At 49.4% G+C, this 15,109-nt stretch overlaps 1 protein-coding gene across 1 annotated transcript in view; it reads left to right on the plus strand.

Annotated features, from left to right (window-relative positions):
* The window catches only part of CPAMD8 (C3 and PZP like, alpha-2-macroglobulin domain containing 8), a 106,096-nt gene that overhangs the window by 72,698 nt on the left and 18,289 nt on the right, over positions 1-15,109 (plus strand). Inside the window, 5 exon segments of the mRNA XM_021085095.1 lie at positions 2,263-2,561; positions 3,474-3,699; positions 5,637-5,813; positions 10,436-10,450; positions 10,453-10,516. Of these exon segments, the coding sequence (XP_020940754.1) occupies positions 2,263-2,561; positions 3,474-3,699; positions 5,637-5,813; positions 10,436-10,450; positions 10,453-10,516 (781 nt within the window).

The following is a 15,109-nucleotide window of genomic DNA, read 5'->3' on the forward strand; positions in this document are numbered from 1 at the left end:
TCAGTATGCCCCATCAAATGACTGCCCCATGATTTGATCATTATGGAACATATTGAAGCATTATTGGGCATCGATATGTTGTTTGTATTTTTATATCATAAGCCACACTTAAAGCTGAATATATTTGTAATCAAAGTAAAGTCAGTAATGTTTTTAAGACATTTATTGAGGTGTAATTGAAATACATTAAATTGGACATATTTTGAGTGTAGTTTGATGAATGTGGGCATATGTGTACATCTGTGAAGCCATCACCACAATGAAGATAATGGCGATTTCCATTAATCCCAAGTCATGTCCCTTGAAATCCCTCACCCCTGTCCACTCTTGTCACTAGGGAACCACTGATCTGCTTTCTGTCTCTACAGCTTACTTTGCACTTTCTAGAATTTTATATAAATGGAATCATACAGAACGTTCTTTTTGTCTGGCTTCTTTCAAGAAGCATAATTTTGATTCAACCGTGTTGTGTATATCAATAATTCAGTCATTTTAAGGCTAAGATTCCACTGGGCAGATGTGTCACACTTTGTCTATCCATTCACCTGTTGATGGACATTCAAGTTATTTCCATTTTGGGCTGTTTCAAATAAAGCTGCTGTGAACATTCATGCACAAGTCTCCATATGGGGAATGTGTTTTCCTTGTTAGAGTGGAACAACTAACTCATAGAGTAGGTATGTGTTTTTTTTTAAGAAACTGTCAACCTGTTTGCCAAAGTGGTAGTCCCATTTTGCATTCCCACCAGCACTGGATGAGAGTCAGTTCTGCCCCATTGTTACCAACACTTAGTATTGTCTGTTTAATTTTAGCCATTATAATAGGTGGTATCTTATTGTGGTTTTAATTTGCATTTCCATCATGACTAATCATATTGGACATCTTTCATATGCTTATTTGCTATTAATATATCTGAATTGGTTCAGATCTTTTAACCTTTTAAATATTGAGTAAGTTTATTTGCAGTGAGTTTTGAGAGTTTTAAAAAATATACTCTGGATACAAGTCCTTTATCAGATAAATGCCTTGCAAAGCTATTTCTTCCAGTCTCTGGCTTATCTTTTCATTCTCTTTTATTCTGTCTGTCTATCTATCTATTTTCATTTTGGCCCACCCCATCTTGGCATATGGGCCAAGGGTCAGATCTGAGCTGCAGTTGCAACTAAGCCACAGCTACGGCAGTGCTGGATCCTTAACCCACTGTGCCCGGCTGGGGATGGAACCTGTCCCAGTGCTCCCAAGCCACCACTGATCCCATTGTGACACGGTGGGAACTCCAATAGTGTCTTTTAAAGAGGAGAAGTTTTTCATTTTAATGAAGCCCAGCTTATCATTTTTTTCTTTTATGGATTATTTTTTGTTGTTGTATCAAAGAAATCTTTGACAGACCTGATGTTCTCTTCTCAGATTTTTATAGTTTTAAGTTTTACATTTAAAAATGGTTATGGCCCATGCTCGCTTCGGCAGCACATGTATTAAAAATGGTTATGATCCATTTCAAGTTAATTCTTAGGGCCCATACAAGTATGGAGCAGAGTTCCTTTTTCTGCATCTGGAGACCCAATTGTTCTGGCATCATTTGTTGAAAAGGCTTTCCTTTTGCTATTGAATTGCCTTTGCACCTTATTGAAAATCAGTTGCTCCTATGTGTGGGTCCATTCCTGGACTTCCTCTTCTGTTCCATTGAGCATGTGTCTATGTTGACAGCAGTGCTATGCTCTTGCGATTGCTGTAGCCTTAGAGTAAGTCTCCATGTCAGATGGTGTGAGTCTTTCAACTTGGTTCTTATTTATCCAAGTTGTTTTGGCTCGTCTAGATCCTTTGAGTTCCATATACATTCTGGAATCAGCTTTGCAATGTCTTCACAACACCCTGCTGGGATTTTGATTGGGGTTGTGTGGTATCTCTAGGTCAGTTTGGAGAATAATGAACATCTTTGCAATATTATCGTCTGACCCATGAACATGGGCTAGCTCTCCATTGGTATGGGTCTTTAGCTTCAGCAGCATTTTGCAGTTTCTGTGTATGGGTCTTGAACCTCTTTTGCAGGATTTTTCCCTGTGAGCATTTCATCTTTTGCATGCTATTGGCAAAGCGGTCATTAAGCCATGCTGCATTAAGTCGTGCTTCCCATAGCTGTGTATGGAGCCACAGTGAGACTGGTCCCCTGAGGTCCTGATGCTCAGCTCTGGGCACACGCAGGGGGAGGCGCGGAGTACCTCCAGTGCCCCCTCAACACCCCTTCCCCTTCCCTCCATCCAGAGAGAGTCCACATTTCCACGCCCAACAAATATGAGTTCCAGTATGTGCAGCGGCCCCTGCGCCTCACCCGTTTTGACATGGCCGTGCGAGCTCACAACGACGCCCGTGTGGCCTTGTCCCCAGGGCCCCACGACACGGCGGGCATGATCGAGATCGTTCTGGGAGGGCACCAGAACACCAGGTCCTGGATCTCCACCAGCAAGATGGGCGAGCCTGTGGCCAGCACACCCACGGCCAAGATCCTCTCCTGGGACGAATTCAGAACATTCTGGATCAGCTGGCACAGCGGGCTCATCCAGGCACGGTTGGGCTTGCACAGGGTGGCAACAGGAACCCCCTGGTCTTTTGGCATGAATTGCTTCCTACTGTATGTGATGGGAATGAAAGGGAGAGGGGGAAAACACAGGACAGCCCTCATGTTGCTACAGCCTGCCTGGAGTTTCTTACTATGAAAAAGTGGTGAGAGAAGTTGCTGTTGTGGCTTAGTGGTTAAGAACCAGACTAATATCTGTGAGGATGCAGGTTCAATCCCTGGCCTCGCTCAGTGGGTTAAGAATCCAGTATTGCCATGAGCTGTGGTGTAGGTCGCAGCTGTGGCTCAGTTCCCACATTGCTGTGGCTGTGATGTAGGCTGGCAACTGCAGCTCTGATTCGCCCCCTAGCCTGGAAACTTCCATATGTCATGGGTTAGGCCAGAAAAAGAAAAAAAAAGTGGCAGGCCCTAAAAAGGGAAAAAAAAAAAAAAAAAAAGGCCATGGCAGAGGAAGTGCCCAGGGATCTGGGAATGGAAGGGTGGCGAGCTGTCCAGGGGAAAGAAAGTGGGTATGAAGAGGTAAAATGGGGACTGTGGGCTCTTTCTGGGCAAAGCAAAGGAGACATAGAAAAGAACCAGCTGACACAGCTTCTAGAGGAGGGACATAGCCAAGTGGGGTTTTGAAGTATGAATATGAATTTGCCAGGCAAACCAAAGTGGAGGGAGCTGCATGTGCAAAGATCCAGAGGTTCCACAGAGCCCAGTGACTTTGGAACCTGCAGATGCCGCACTTGTGTCTCTGTTGGGTGTTTAGTGGACAATATGTTCTCTAGTTTCTCTCACCTCTGACCGCCCCCCCCCAAGAACCCCATGAGCATGGCCAAAGCCTCAGACCATGCCTGAGCACAGCTTCATGCTTTCTGCCAGCCCCCAGCAGAGCCTTGGCCTCTTTTTCCAGGTTGGCCATGGTCCAGAGCCGTCCAATGAGTCTGTCATCATGGCCTGGACCATCCCAAGGCCACCAGAGGTCCAGTTCATCGGTTTCTCCACTGGCTGGGGTTCTATGGGCGAGTTCCGCATCTGGAGGAAGATGGAGATGGATGAGAGCTACAGTGAAGCCTTCACCCTGGGGGTCCCGCACAGCGCCATCCCCGGGTCCGAGCGTGCGGCTGCCTCCATCATAGGTGCGTCTGCCCTGTAGCTGAACTTGGGGAAGGCAGGGACAAGAGCCAGGCCAAGGGCAAGTATTCACTCTGGACTCAGTCTTCTCCTGGCTTTTCTGGGGACCTGTGCTCCCAGCGCCTCCAAGCAGCTAGTTCCTTCTCTGATCTGGGTGCTGGGCCCAGACTTAGAGATGACCTCAAACTTGCCCTTCAGGGGCTCCAAGTCTGGCTGAGGAGAGAGGTCTTTGCCCACATGGGGTGACCCTGAGGGTTGGGTGATGAACTCTATGAAGGCAGCAGATCTGGGGGATGTATAAGAAGGTTGCAAGGCCAGATGGAAGGGCATGGTCCCTAGGGGTTCAGGTGAGAGAGTCAAGCATTTAGAGCATTTTTTGAGCTGGGGTAAGAGGCTGCGGCCAGGGGTCTCTTGGGCTGTGGATTGTCTCCCATAGCCAGGGCATGGGAGTGGAAAGTGGGTGTGATCCTTCTAGTACTGGGGATTGGAAAGGCAGGGAGAAGGGGAGAGGCCAGGTGGAGGCAGATCTGAATGAGGGAGTCTTGGGTTGCTCTGACATCAGAGGATGGAAGCTTTGGGTCCTGGGCAGGTTGGTGGATTGCAACCAGGTCAGAGGATGTTGGAGCTTATAATCCAAGACATAAGATCAAGTCAAATGGGGCCTTGGGAGTGGAGTGGCCCAGATGGAGATGAGGGGTATAGGGGAGAATGCAGATGGACAGGGATGGAGAGGAGGTGAAGGCAGGGACCTGTATGCCAGTCTGGCTTTAGCACAGTGGAATGGAAGGGTAGAGGAGAAACTGGAAAACCCAGAGGAGGTGAGTGACAAGAATGTAGCCAGGAAGGAAAACCCACAGGAGGAGGTTGCAGGTGCAGTGGCAGCCTCACTGGGCCAGGGGGGAAAGTCAAGGAAGGAAAGAAAGTACAAACGAGATGGTGGGGATTCTGGAGCCCATCAGCAGCATTTAGGGCAGAGAGGCCAGGGAGAGGAAGACACAGTACTGAAGGGTTGAGAGTACAATAAGAGGGAAGAAAAAAAAAAAAGAACTTTAAAAAAAAGTATCAATACTACCACACATGTATGAAGACTTATTAAAAATTCATTTTAGGTCCAGGCTGCCTGGATGGCCATGATAACAAAACCTCTTTGTACTATTGTCATGCTTAAAACTCAGGACCTTACACTTAGCTCAGATGTGTGGGACAGGACAGGCCTCTCTTGCAGGATTTAGAAAGACCAGCCTTTCTTCCTCTTGAGGGATTGACCTGAGCTGTGGGGCAGGCCAAGATGTGTACAGTAGTAGATTATCAGTTTTGATCTTTCGTAGTTTCTATTAAATTGAGAAAAAATCTAAATTCTCATGGTTAAGGAGAAAATCACATTTCATATTGGAAGTTAGAAAAAATATTTAGAATGGAAAACTATATGGCTGGATTGATAGCTTAACAGTTATGGGATGCAGCCAACATTGTACTAAGAGGGAAATGTATAGCCCTAATTGCATCTGTTTAAAAAGCCAAAAAGGGAGTTCCCTTGTGGTGCAGCAGGTTAAGGATCTGGCATTGTCACTGTGGTAGCCTGGGTTGTTGCTGTGGTGCAGGTTCAATCCCTGCCCTGGAAAATTCCACAAGCCCTAAGCGCAGCTAAAAAAAAAGGCCGAAAAGGAAAAAGCTTTAACTTAATGAAAAGACAGAGAAAAACACCTGAGTTAGAACTAAAGAACATAGAGAGAGGCATGTAGGATAGGGCCATCAGACTTCACCAAAGCCAGGAGACCAAGCAGGCTGAGTGGACAAGGGTGCAGACTAGTCTCAAAGAGCAGCACTGGCAGTTGGAGGGTGGGTGACTCGTTTTAGGTCATAGGTGGGCTCCCTCTGAGGAAAGCTGTGCCTAGGACAGCTAGGCCAACTCCCAGCCCATTCTTCTTTTCCTTTCCACCAGGAGATGTCATGGGGCCAACTCTGAACCATCTCAGCAACCTCCTGCGGCTGCCCTTTGGCTGCGGAGAGCAAAACATGATCCACTTTGCACCCAACGTCTTTGTCCTGAAATATCTTCAGAAAACACGACAGCTTAGCCCTGAAGTGGAAAGGGAGACCACTGATTATCTGGTACAAGGTACTGGGGAGACCTGCCTGTGTGGAGGGTGTGGAGAGACAGGCGGCCTTGGCCCCCATGCCAAGTGTGCTGGATGGGGAAGAAGGTGGGTGAAAGAGGCCACTCTGGGTGGCCTAATCTGGTCCCTGTCAGCAGGAGCCTGGCAGCCCCACCTGTTAGGAAAATGCTGTGAATGTCAGTCATCAGCCATCAGAAGAGGAACAGGATCTTTCAATATGTAGATTTCTAAAAAATTTCAACATATGTATGTATTTTCTTTTTTGGCTGCCCTGCGGCATATGGAGTTCCTGGGCCGGGGATCAGATCCTAACTGAGCCGGAGTTGTGACCTACTCTGCAGCTACAGCAATGCTGGATCCTTAACCCACTGTGCCGAGGGTCAGAGATCGAACCTGCTTCCCAGCGCTCCAGAGACCACCACTGATCCCATTGCACCGCAGCAGAACCTTCAAATGTAGATTTTTTTTTTTTTTTGGAACAACAAGAACAATATAATAGCATTATAAAAAAACATTTGGAAAAGAAAAAAAAAATCCCTATAAGCTCCTTGATAGTGCTGGCCCTGGGTTTACTCTTCTGTCTTCCGGAAGCACAGATTAGCTTTGCTACTCCTGGTGTCTTTTTTTTTGGCTGTCCCTCAGCATATAGAGTTCCCAGGCCAGGGATCAGATCTGAGCCGCAGCCTCCAAATAAGCCGCAGCTGCGGCAATGCCAGATCCTTAACCCACTCTGCTGCAGGGCTGGGGATCAAACTCGTGTCTCAGCACTCCCAAGACACTGCCGATCCTGTTGCGCCACAGTGGGAGCTCCTACTCTTGGTGTGTTATAACGTGGCTTCCTCTGGCGAGCCCCCACCCCGCACTGTGTGCATAAGATTTGGCGCTGTGAGAAGCTGTGGTCTCTTCCTCTCCATTGCTGTGTGGAGGGACCACAGTCAGCGGGTCTGATGGCGGGTGTTAGAGCAGTTGGCAGTTCAGGGCTTTTATTTATTTTTTATTTATTTATTTATTTATTTTTGCCTTTTTGCCATTTTTTGGGCCGCTCCCACGGCATATGGAGGTTCCCAGGCCAGGGGTCTAATCAGAGCTGTAGCCACAGACCTATGCCAGAGCCACAGCAAAGAAGGATCCAAGCCATGTCTGCGACCTACACCACAGCTCACGGCAACGCTGGATCCTTAACCCACTGAGCAAGGGCAGGAATCGAACTCACAACCTCGTGGTTCCTAGTCGGATTTGTTAACCACTGCGCCACGATGGGAACTCCAGTTCAGGGCTTTTAGAATGGTGCTGCCATTCACCGTCCTGTTCGAGTACTCAGTGAAAACGTGTCCATTCTTCTGTGGGGGTGAAATCACTGGGTCTCAGCATGTATTCAATTCAAAATCCCTTTCAAGGCTACGGTATTTGTCCATCACATGCATTTATGGGGCACAACATACTGAACCCTCCTCTTGGATATATTGGGGTTAATTCCCAGGTTTTTTTTTTTTTTTCTTTCTTCTTTTTTTTTTGGCCACTCCCATGGCATGTGGAAATTCCAAGGCCAGGGATTGAACTCACACTACAGCTGTAACCAGAGCCACAGCAATTACAATGCTGGATCCTTAATCCACTGAGCCATTTGGGAACTTCTTTTTTTTTTTTTTTTTTTTTTTTCCCCTCTAAATAGTGCAGCACTGAACATCTTCCATGGCCAAGAATCAGGTCCTTAGAGTAGGGAACAGCCCTGGGTGTGGGAGGGCAGGGCTCTGGGTGCCAATAGCTCACCCTCTCTGTACCTCTAGGCCCCACAGGGAGGGGAGGGAGGCTGGAGGTGAGGACCTCACCTCTGTCACGGATTCCCACTCTGTGTCCTGCTTTTCTCAGGACCCTGGTTTCCTGCCTTTGTAACAAGGAAGTTCAGTCAGTTGATCCCAAGAGCCTGGGGCTCTTCTTCTAGCCTGGGAAGCATGGAGGAGGCTGGGCCCAGCTCTGAAGCTGACATCCACCCACACTGCCCACCCAGCAGCACCCACACTAATGGTCCTCACTTCCCAGATGAGCAAAGTGAAACTTTGGGGAGTGAAGAGGCCCAAGACCTCATGGAGGCAAGTGATGGGGATTCTCAGACCCCAGCCCCCTGGATTGGGGCATGAGGGGCAGCCAGGGGCACTAAATCCAGCCAAAAGGAGGTGAGAACCCATGGCCACAACCTTAGAAATTTCTGCCTTCAAAAAGGGCCACAGTGCTGCTCAGATGATGCCAGCTCCTATCAGATGGGGAAACTGAGGCATAAGAAAATCTCAGTTACAGGGAGTTCCCATTGTGGCTCAGGGGTAATGAACCCAACTGGTATCCATGAGGGCACAGGTTTGATCCCAGGCCCCGCTCAGTGGGTTAAGGATCTGGCATGGCTATGAGCTGTGGCGTAGGTCACAGATGCACCTTAGATCCTGAGTTGTTGTGGCTGTGGTGTAGGCTGGCAGCTGCAGCTCTGATTAGACTCCTAGCCTGGGAACTTACATATATGCCTTGGGTGTGGCCCTAAAAAGACAAAAAAAAAAAAAAAAAAAGGAAAAGAAAATCTCAGTTTCAGAGTTCCTGCTGTGGTGCAATGAGATTGGCAGCATCTTGGGAACATGAGGACTCAGGTTCCTATCCCAGCCCGGCATAGTGGGTTAAGGATCCTGTGTTGTCACAGCATCGGCTTAAGTCGCAACTACAGCTTGGATCTGATCCCTGGCCCAGGAACTCCATGTGCTGTGGGGCAGCCAAAAAAAGAAAAAGAAAATCTCAGTTCCTAAGCCAGTCTGGGGTCCCTGCCTCCTGGCCTCTTATGGTTCCTACAGTGACTATGCTCCAAAAGCAGTCATAGAGATCTAGAACCCCCTGTCCTCATGGATGAGAAAAAGAGAACACTTATGCTGAGGAATGTACAGCTCTCAGATGGAAAGAGAAGTCAGGAATTGCCATAGGCTGAAAGTCTGGCTTCAGGAGGGCTGGCCACAGAAAGCCCAAGGATGCTTGATCTGTGATGGAGGGGGTGGGGCTCAGGTTGTGAGGGCCTGGGAGCTCGGTGAGCACTGGATTCTGGGGGCCAGGAGCACCTCAGTGGACTGCTCCCTGCCCAGCCCTTGAATGCCACCCAGAGTGTGGTGACCCCTAGTGGTGAGCGGCCCCCTGACCCTTCTCACCCAGCCCCACCCCCACCCCATCCTGCCTCAGAGAGCCAGACCCTATGCCCATTGACTAATGGGCATTTCAGACTCAACAAGCCCCCAGTCAATGTTTTCTGCCAGATTTGCTGGTGTTAGTGTCCTGGGGCTGCCATAGCAAAATACCACAAACTGGGTGGCTTAGAACAATGAGACATCACTCCTTTGCAGTTCTGGAGGCCTGAGGTCTGAAATCAACAGGATTGATTCCTCCTGGAGGCTCTGGGGGAGCAGATGTCCCAGGCCTCTGTCTTGGCGGAATTCTGGTGGCTCTGGGGGTTCCTTGGCTTGTGGATGCATCACCATGCTCTCCGCCTCCATCTTCACAAGACCCCCATGTCTGTGGTTCCCTTGAAGGGCATCAGTCGTTGGATTTAGGGCCCAGCCCAATCCAGGAACATAATTCCATCTGCCAAGAACCTCCCTCCCAATAAGATCACATTTTGAGGTTCCAGGTGGAGGTGAATTTGGGGGGACACCGTCCACCCAGTTCAGAGCTCTCGCCTCTCTCCCCACCTCCGTGGGCACAGCTCCGTCCTCCCAGTGGGGCAGGCCACTTACCTTGGCACCTCTGGATCGTTCATTCTTTCCGTCACATCTTGTCCACCAAGGCAGCTGTGCTTACACCGCAGAGCGCCCCCCCATCACCCTTACCTGGTCCAAGCCCATGGTCATGGACAGTCCCCTGGACAGTCCCTGCCTCCCCAGTTCCTCTGCTTTCTCTCTGGACCCTATAATCCACCCACAACATACATCCCCTCACACCCCACCCCATGCTTCCCTCACTCCCCACACTCCCTGCTGCCCCCACACTAAGACCAAGCACATGGCCCGGCTTTAGAGGCCCTAGTAGCCCCCCTGCCCTCCTTCCTTCTCATCCCCCGCCTTGCTCCCCTGCTCCAGCCCCTCTGGCACCTTCTGTGCTCCGAGCACGCCAAGCCCTGGCTCCAGCGGTGGACCAACAACCTGCCCCCCGCCACAGACCTCAGGTGGCAGAGGGCCCTGGCTGGTGGTGGTGCATTTCACTGACCCCCACCACCACCACCACCACCCAGGCATGACAGAGGACCAGCGTGTGTCCGGGAGTCACAAAGGGGCAATGTCAGGAAACAAGAGAAGTAGAGGTTTCAATCACTCCAGGTGTGGGTATAGAGCAGTTTCAAGGAACTCCAGCTGTGGGTATGGGGCAGTTTCGAGGACCCCAGATGTGAGTGAGAGGCAGTTTTAGGGTCCCTAAGTGTGTGGGGAGGCGGTTTCAAGGACTCTAGATGTGGGTGTGGGGCAGTTTCAAGGACCCAAGATGTGGGTGTGGGGCAGTTTTAGGACCCCCCCCCCGATGGGGGTGTGGCATTGTTTAGGAATCCCAGGGTAGAATGTTGGCAGGCCAGCCCTTCACTAGGGTGCTGTCCCCTGTGCTTGCCCTTCAGGCTACCAGCGACAGTTGACTACAAGCACCAGGACGGCTCCTATAGTGCATTTGGGGAGCGGGACGCATCGGGGAGCATGTGGTGAGTCTCCATCACCCCAGACACAGCTGTTGAGCTTCTCCCACTGGAACCCACAGCCTCACGTCCAGCACGGTATAGCCAGGTCACCTGGGCCTGAGCCCCAGAGTAACGAGGAGCCTGTATGGGAATGGAGATGGCTGCAGTCCTTGCTCCTGGGCTTTAGAGGTTTGGATGTGGGACTCTACCTGGCCCTGCTGTGGTGGAGCTGGTGGCAACAGTTACTATTACTCCTTCTGCTGTTGTTGCCACAGTGCCCAGGAACCTAACCCTTGCTCTCCCGCCCCCTTGGGTCCTGGGTGCTCTGGGTATCCTCAGAGCTCTCTGATCCAAGAATGGGGTGACCTTGAGCAGTAGGGGATGGGCTGGGAGAGGCCAGACCACTACCTCGAGGCTAGGTTGGGGGTGCAGGAGGAGCATCCTGGGGTCCCATTTGCCTTGTGAGTGGCTCCCTCTGGCTTTTGGGGTCAATCAGGGCAGGGAGAACCTGGCCGCATCTTGTTCCCTGGGATCCTTGGACCGTGGCAGCTCTTGGCATCATTAGGGCTTGGCCTTGTTTACTTTGGGGCTTACTGAGGAACTTGGGCACCCCCAGCTCCTGTCCCTTGTGGGACCTCCTTCTCAGAGCAACATCTTGATGGCGCCTGCAGCAGCTGTGGGCATGGGAAGTGCCCAGTTCTTAAATTGACAGTGTCCGCTGCATAGCAGCACTTCCAAGGGCGGGGACAGGGACATGCCTGGCTGAGCCCACACACCATAGTGTCACTGGCTTGGCTCCAGAGGGGCCCAGCTTTGGTGACGTGCTCAGCCCCCACCACCACCCCTGTCCCCAGCAGCTCATCATCTGCCCCAGTTCTGGTCCCAGGGCCCTGCTTTGCTGACAGCCCATGACGCAAGGCCAGTTGTGGCCTAGCAAAAAAAGGCCCCCAACTGCCTGCAGGGATGGCCAAAGCCACTGAGTCATTCTCCAAAAGCTGGCCAAATCCTGGCAGCTCCCTGAGGCCCCTGCCAGTCAGAAATAGTGAGCCGTGACCTTTTGTACACCCTCCCACAGTGTGTATGTGCACACCTACACACTGTGAGCAAGGAAAGACCAGTTCTACCACGGTTGTGGAAACGTGACATCCAGCACATTTCCCACCTCCCCCTTGGCCTTGCGAAACCTCCCTGTGGGACAAAGCTACAGGAAGCACAGAACAGCGGCAACAGTGTCCACTCTGGAGCTGGGAAAACCCAGACTCTATCTCGCTTGGGTGAGCTGTGTAGCCTTAAACCGGATGCTCACCTTCTCTGAGCCTGTTATCTCACCACATATCTCTCTCAGGACTGGGATCCAGGGTGCAATGGGATAAGGGCACGGGCATACTCACTATAATGCTGGGTTCCCCTTAGGATGGATACTTTTTAGTGCCTTTCTTGAAATAGTTGGCTGGAAAGTCCAGGCTCTAACTCGATAGCCTTAAAACTCAGGATCTGTTATGGATGGGTTCCTTTACATCTAATGTACATTCATTCATTCATTCATTCATTCATTCAACATGTGTCTACTATGCGCCAGGCTCTGTTCTTGGGCTTGAGGGAACAATAAAGGCATGGTCCCTGCTTCCAGGAGCTCACTGTCGAAGAGAGAGACCCTGTACAAGATGTAATAGTTATCTACTGATGCCTGCTGCTCTGTAACAAGTGCCCCCCTCCCCCAAACAGAGCCATTTAAAACAAGCAGCATTTATTATCTTAATTCTGCAGGTCAGGGGTTCAGGAACAGCTTAGCAGGCATTTCTGGCTAGGATCACTCCCAAAGTTACAGTCAGAGTGTTGGCTGGGGCTATCTTCATAGGAAGGCTTGACTGGGGCTGGAGCATTTGTTTCCAAGTTGGGTCTTTCACATGGCTGCTTGAGTGTCCTTTACAACATGGCAGCTGACTGCTCCAGGAGTGTGACCAGTCCAAGAAGAAAGCAATGAGGATTCCACCTGCCTTTTATCATCTAGTTTCCCAAGTCAGGCTGTCTGCCTCCACCACATTCTATCCTTTAGAGCAAGTCACTGTGTATAGCCTATACTCAAGAAGGAAGGAATTGGGTTCTACTGCTTGAAAGGAAAAATAGCAAGGCATTTTTAAATATATGTGCATATATTTTAAAGCTACTACATCAAGTATATAATTTCTCATGTCTATGAAGACATGGATAGGGTGTGATGAGGCACGTGGTTATATGGGGTGGTCGGAAAGGTCCCTCTGAGGAGGTCCCCTGAGGAGGTAAGGGAGGAGCCGTGTGAAAATCCCAGGGGAGAAGATTCCAAGCAGAAGGAATGGCCTGTGCAGAGGCCCTGAGGCAGAACTGAGCTTTAGGCGTTTGAGTCACAGGAGACCAATGTGGCTGGAACGGCACAGGCGAGGAGGAGAGTGACCTGATAGGAGGAGTTTAGATTTTATTCCAGATGAAGCAGGAGGACTTGGGGCAAAGCATGGCTGTAATCTGAGTCACGGTGGGCTGTGTGTGTATGTTTAATTAATAGGCTTTATTTTTCTAGAATAGTTTTAGGTTCATAGAAAAATTAAGTAGCTAAAGTTCCCATACACCCCCTCTCCCTGATACATGGAGTTTTCCCTCCTGTTAACATCTTGCATTTAACAGAGGTCATTTGTTATAATTGATGGACCACTATTGCTATGTTACTATTAACTGAGCTCCATAGTTTACATTAGGGTTCATTCTTTGTGTTGCATTGTCTGTGGGTTTGGACAAGTGTACATTGTCACATATCCACCGTTAACGGTATCATACAGAATAGTTCCATTGCCCTAAAAATCCCCTGTGCTCTGCCTATTCGTCCCCACCTGCCCCCACCCCCTGGCAACCACTGATCCTTTTACTGTCTCCATAATTTTGTCTTTTCCAGAATGCCATCGAGGTGGAATCAGATAGCTCGCAGCCTTTTCTGATTGCTTCTTTCACTTAGTAATGTGCATTTAAATTTCCCCCATGTCACACCGTGGCTTGATAGTTCTTTTCTTTTTATTGCTGAGTAATATATTCAATTATATGGATGGACCACAGTTTGTTTAATCCTTTTGTGTTTTAAAAGCGGAAAAGTAGCCGTTCCCATTATGGCTCAGTGGCTAATGAATCCGACTAGGAACCATGAGGTTGCAAGTTCAATCCCTGGCCTTGCTCAGTGGGTTAAGGATCCAGCATTGCCGTGAACTGTAGTGTAGCTTGCATATGCAGCTGGATCCCACGTTGCTGTGGCTCTGGTGTAGACCCCTAGCCTGGGAACCTCCACGTGCCATGGGTGCAGCCCTAGAAAAAGACAAAAAAATAAAGAAGTGGAAAAGTAGAGGGAGTGGGATGGACTGGGAGTTTGGGGTTAGTAGATGCAAACTATGACATTGAGAATGGATAAGCAATGAGGTCCTGCTGTACAGCACAGAGAACTCTATCCAGTCTCTTGGGAGAGACCATGATGGAAGATAATACAAGAAAGGGAATGGATATATGTATGTGACTGGGTCACTTTGCTGTTCAGCAGAAATTGGCACAACATTGTAAATAAACTGTACTTCATTTAAAAGAAGAAGAGGAAGAGAAGAAGAACAACACACACACACACACACACACACACACACACACACACACACACACGGAAAAGTAAAGAGAAGAGTGCAGTGGATTACAGGAATTCCACAATTGCCAGCACAGGGGCAGCTGAGCTCCATCTTTGCCCCATGTCCCACTGGTACACACAGTGTTTGGAATTTTCCTCCAGAGCAGGTCACCATGCTGGGGTGGGCCAGGGACGGGAGCCATGGGGTGGCCTGGTGGATGCAAGGGCCATTGGGGTAGAGGAATGCATGGGAGGTGTCTGGGAGGGAAAGTGGCCAGGATGGGCTGACTCATGGGCTTTGGGTATATTATAAAGTCAATAATTCAGGTTTTAGCAGTTCACATAAACAGAGCACGGAGCTATTTGATTTTCTTTTTTTCTCTTAAAATTGTGTTAGAATGCACATGGAGTTCCCGTGGTCACGCAGTGGTTAACGAATCTGACTAGGAACCATGAGGTTGCGGGTTCGATCCCTGGCCTTGCTCAGTGGGTTAAGGATCCCGAGTTGCCGTGAGCTGTGGTGTAGGTTGCAGACACGGCTCAGATCCCGCGTTGCTGTGGCTCTGGCATAGGCCGGTGGCTACAGCTCCAATTAGACCTCTAGCCTGGGAACCTCCATATGCCGAGGGAGCAGCCCTCAAAGGCAAAAAGACCAAAAAAAAAAATGTGTTAGAATGCACATAACATAAAATTTACCATGTAATCCTTTTTAAGTGTACAGTTCAGTGGTATTAAATAAGTTCATCTTTTTATGCAGCCATCACCACCATCCTGCCACATAGCTCTTTTTGTCTTATAAATCTGAAACTCCGGTGAACACTAACTCCCCATTCTCCCCTCCCCCAGCTGCTGGTAACCGCCATCCTACTTTCTGTCTCTATTCTTTATGATTCTGACGACTCTAAGTGCTTCATTTAAGTGGAATCATACAGTATCTGTCATTTTGTGACTGGCTTACTCCACTTAGCATAATATCCTTGAGGTTCATT

This window comes from Sus scrofa, chromosome 2 (assembly GCF_000003025.6).
Source record: "Sus scrofa isolate TJ Tabasco breed Duroc chromosome 2, Sscrofa11.1, whole genome shotgun sequence".
Lineage (NCBI taxonomy): Eukaryota > Metazoa > Chordata > Mammalia > Artiodactyla > Suidae > Sus > Sus scrofa.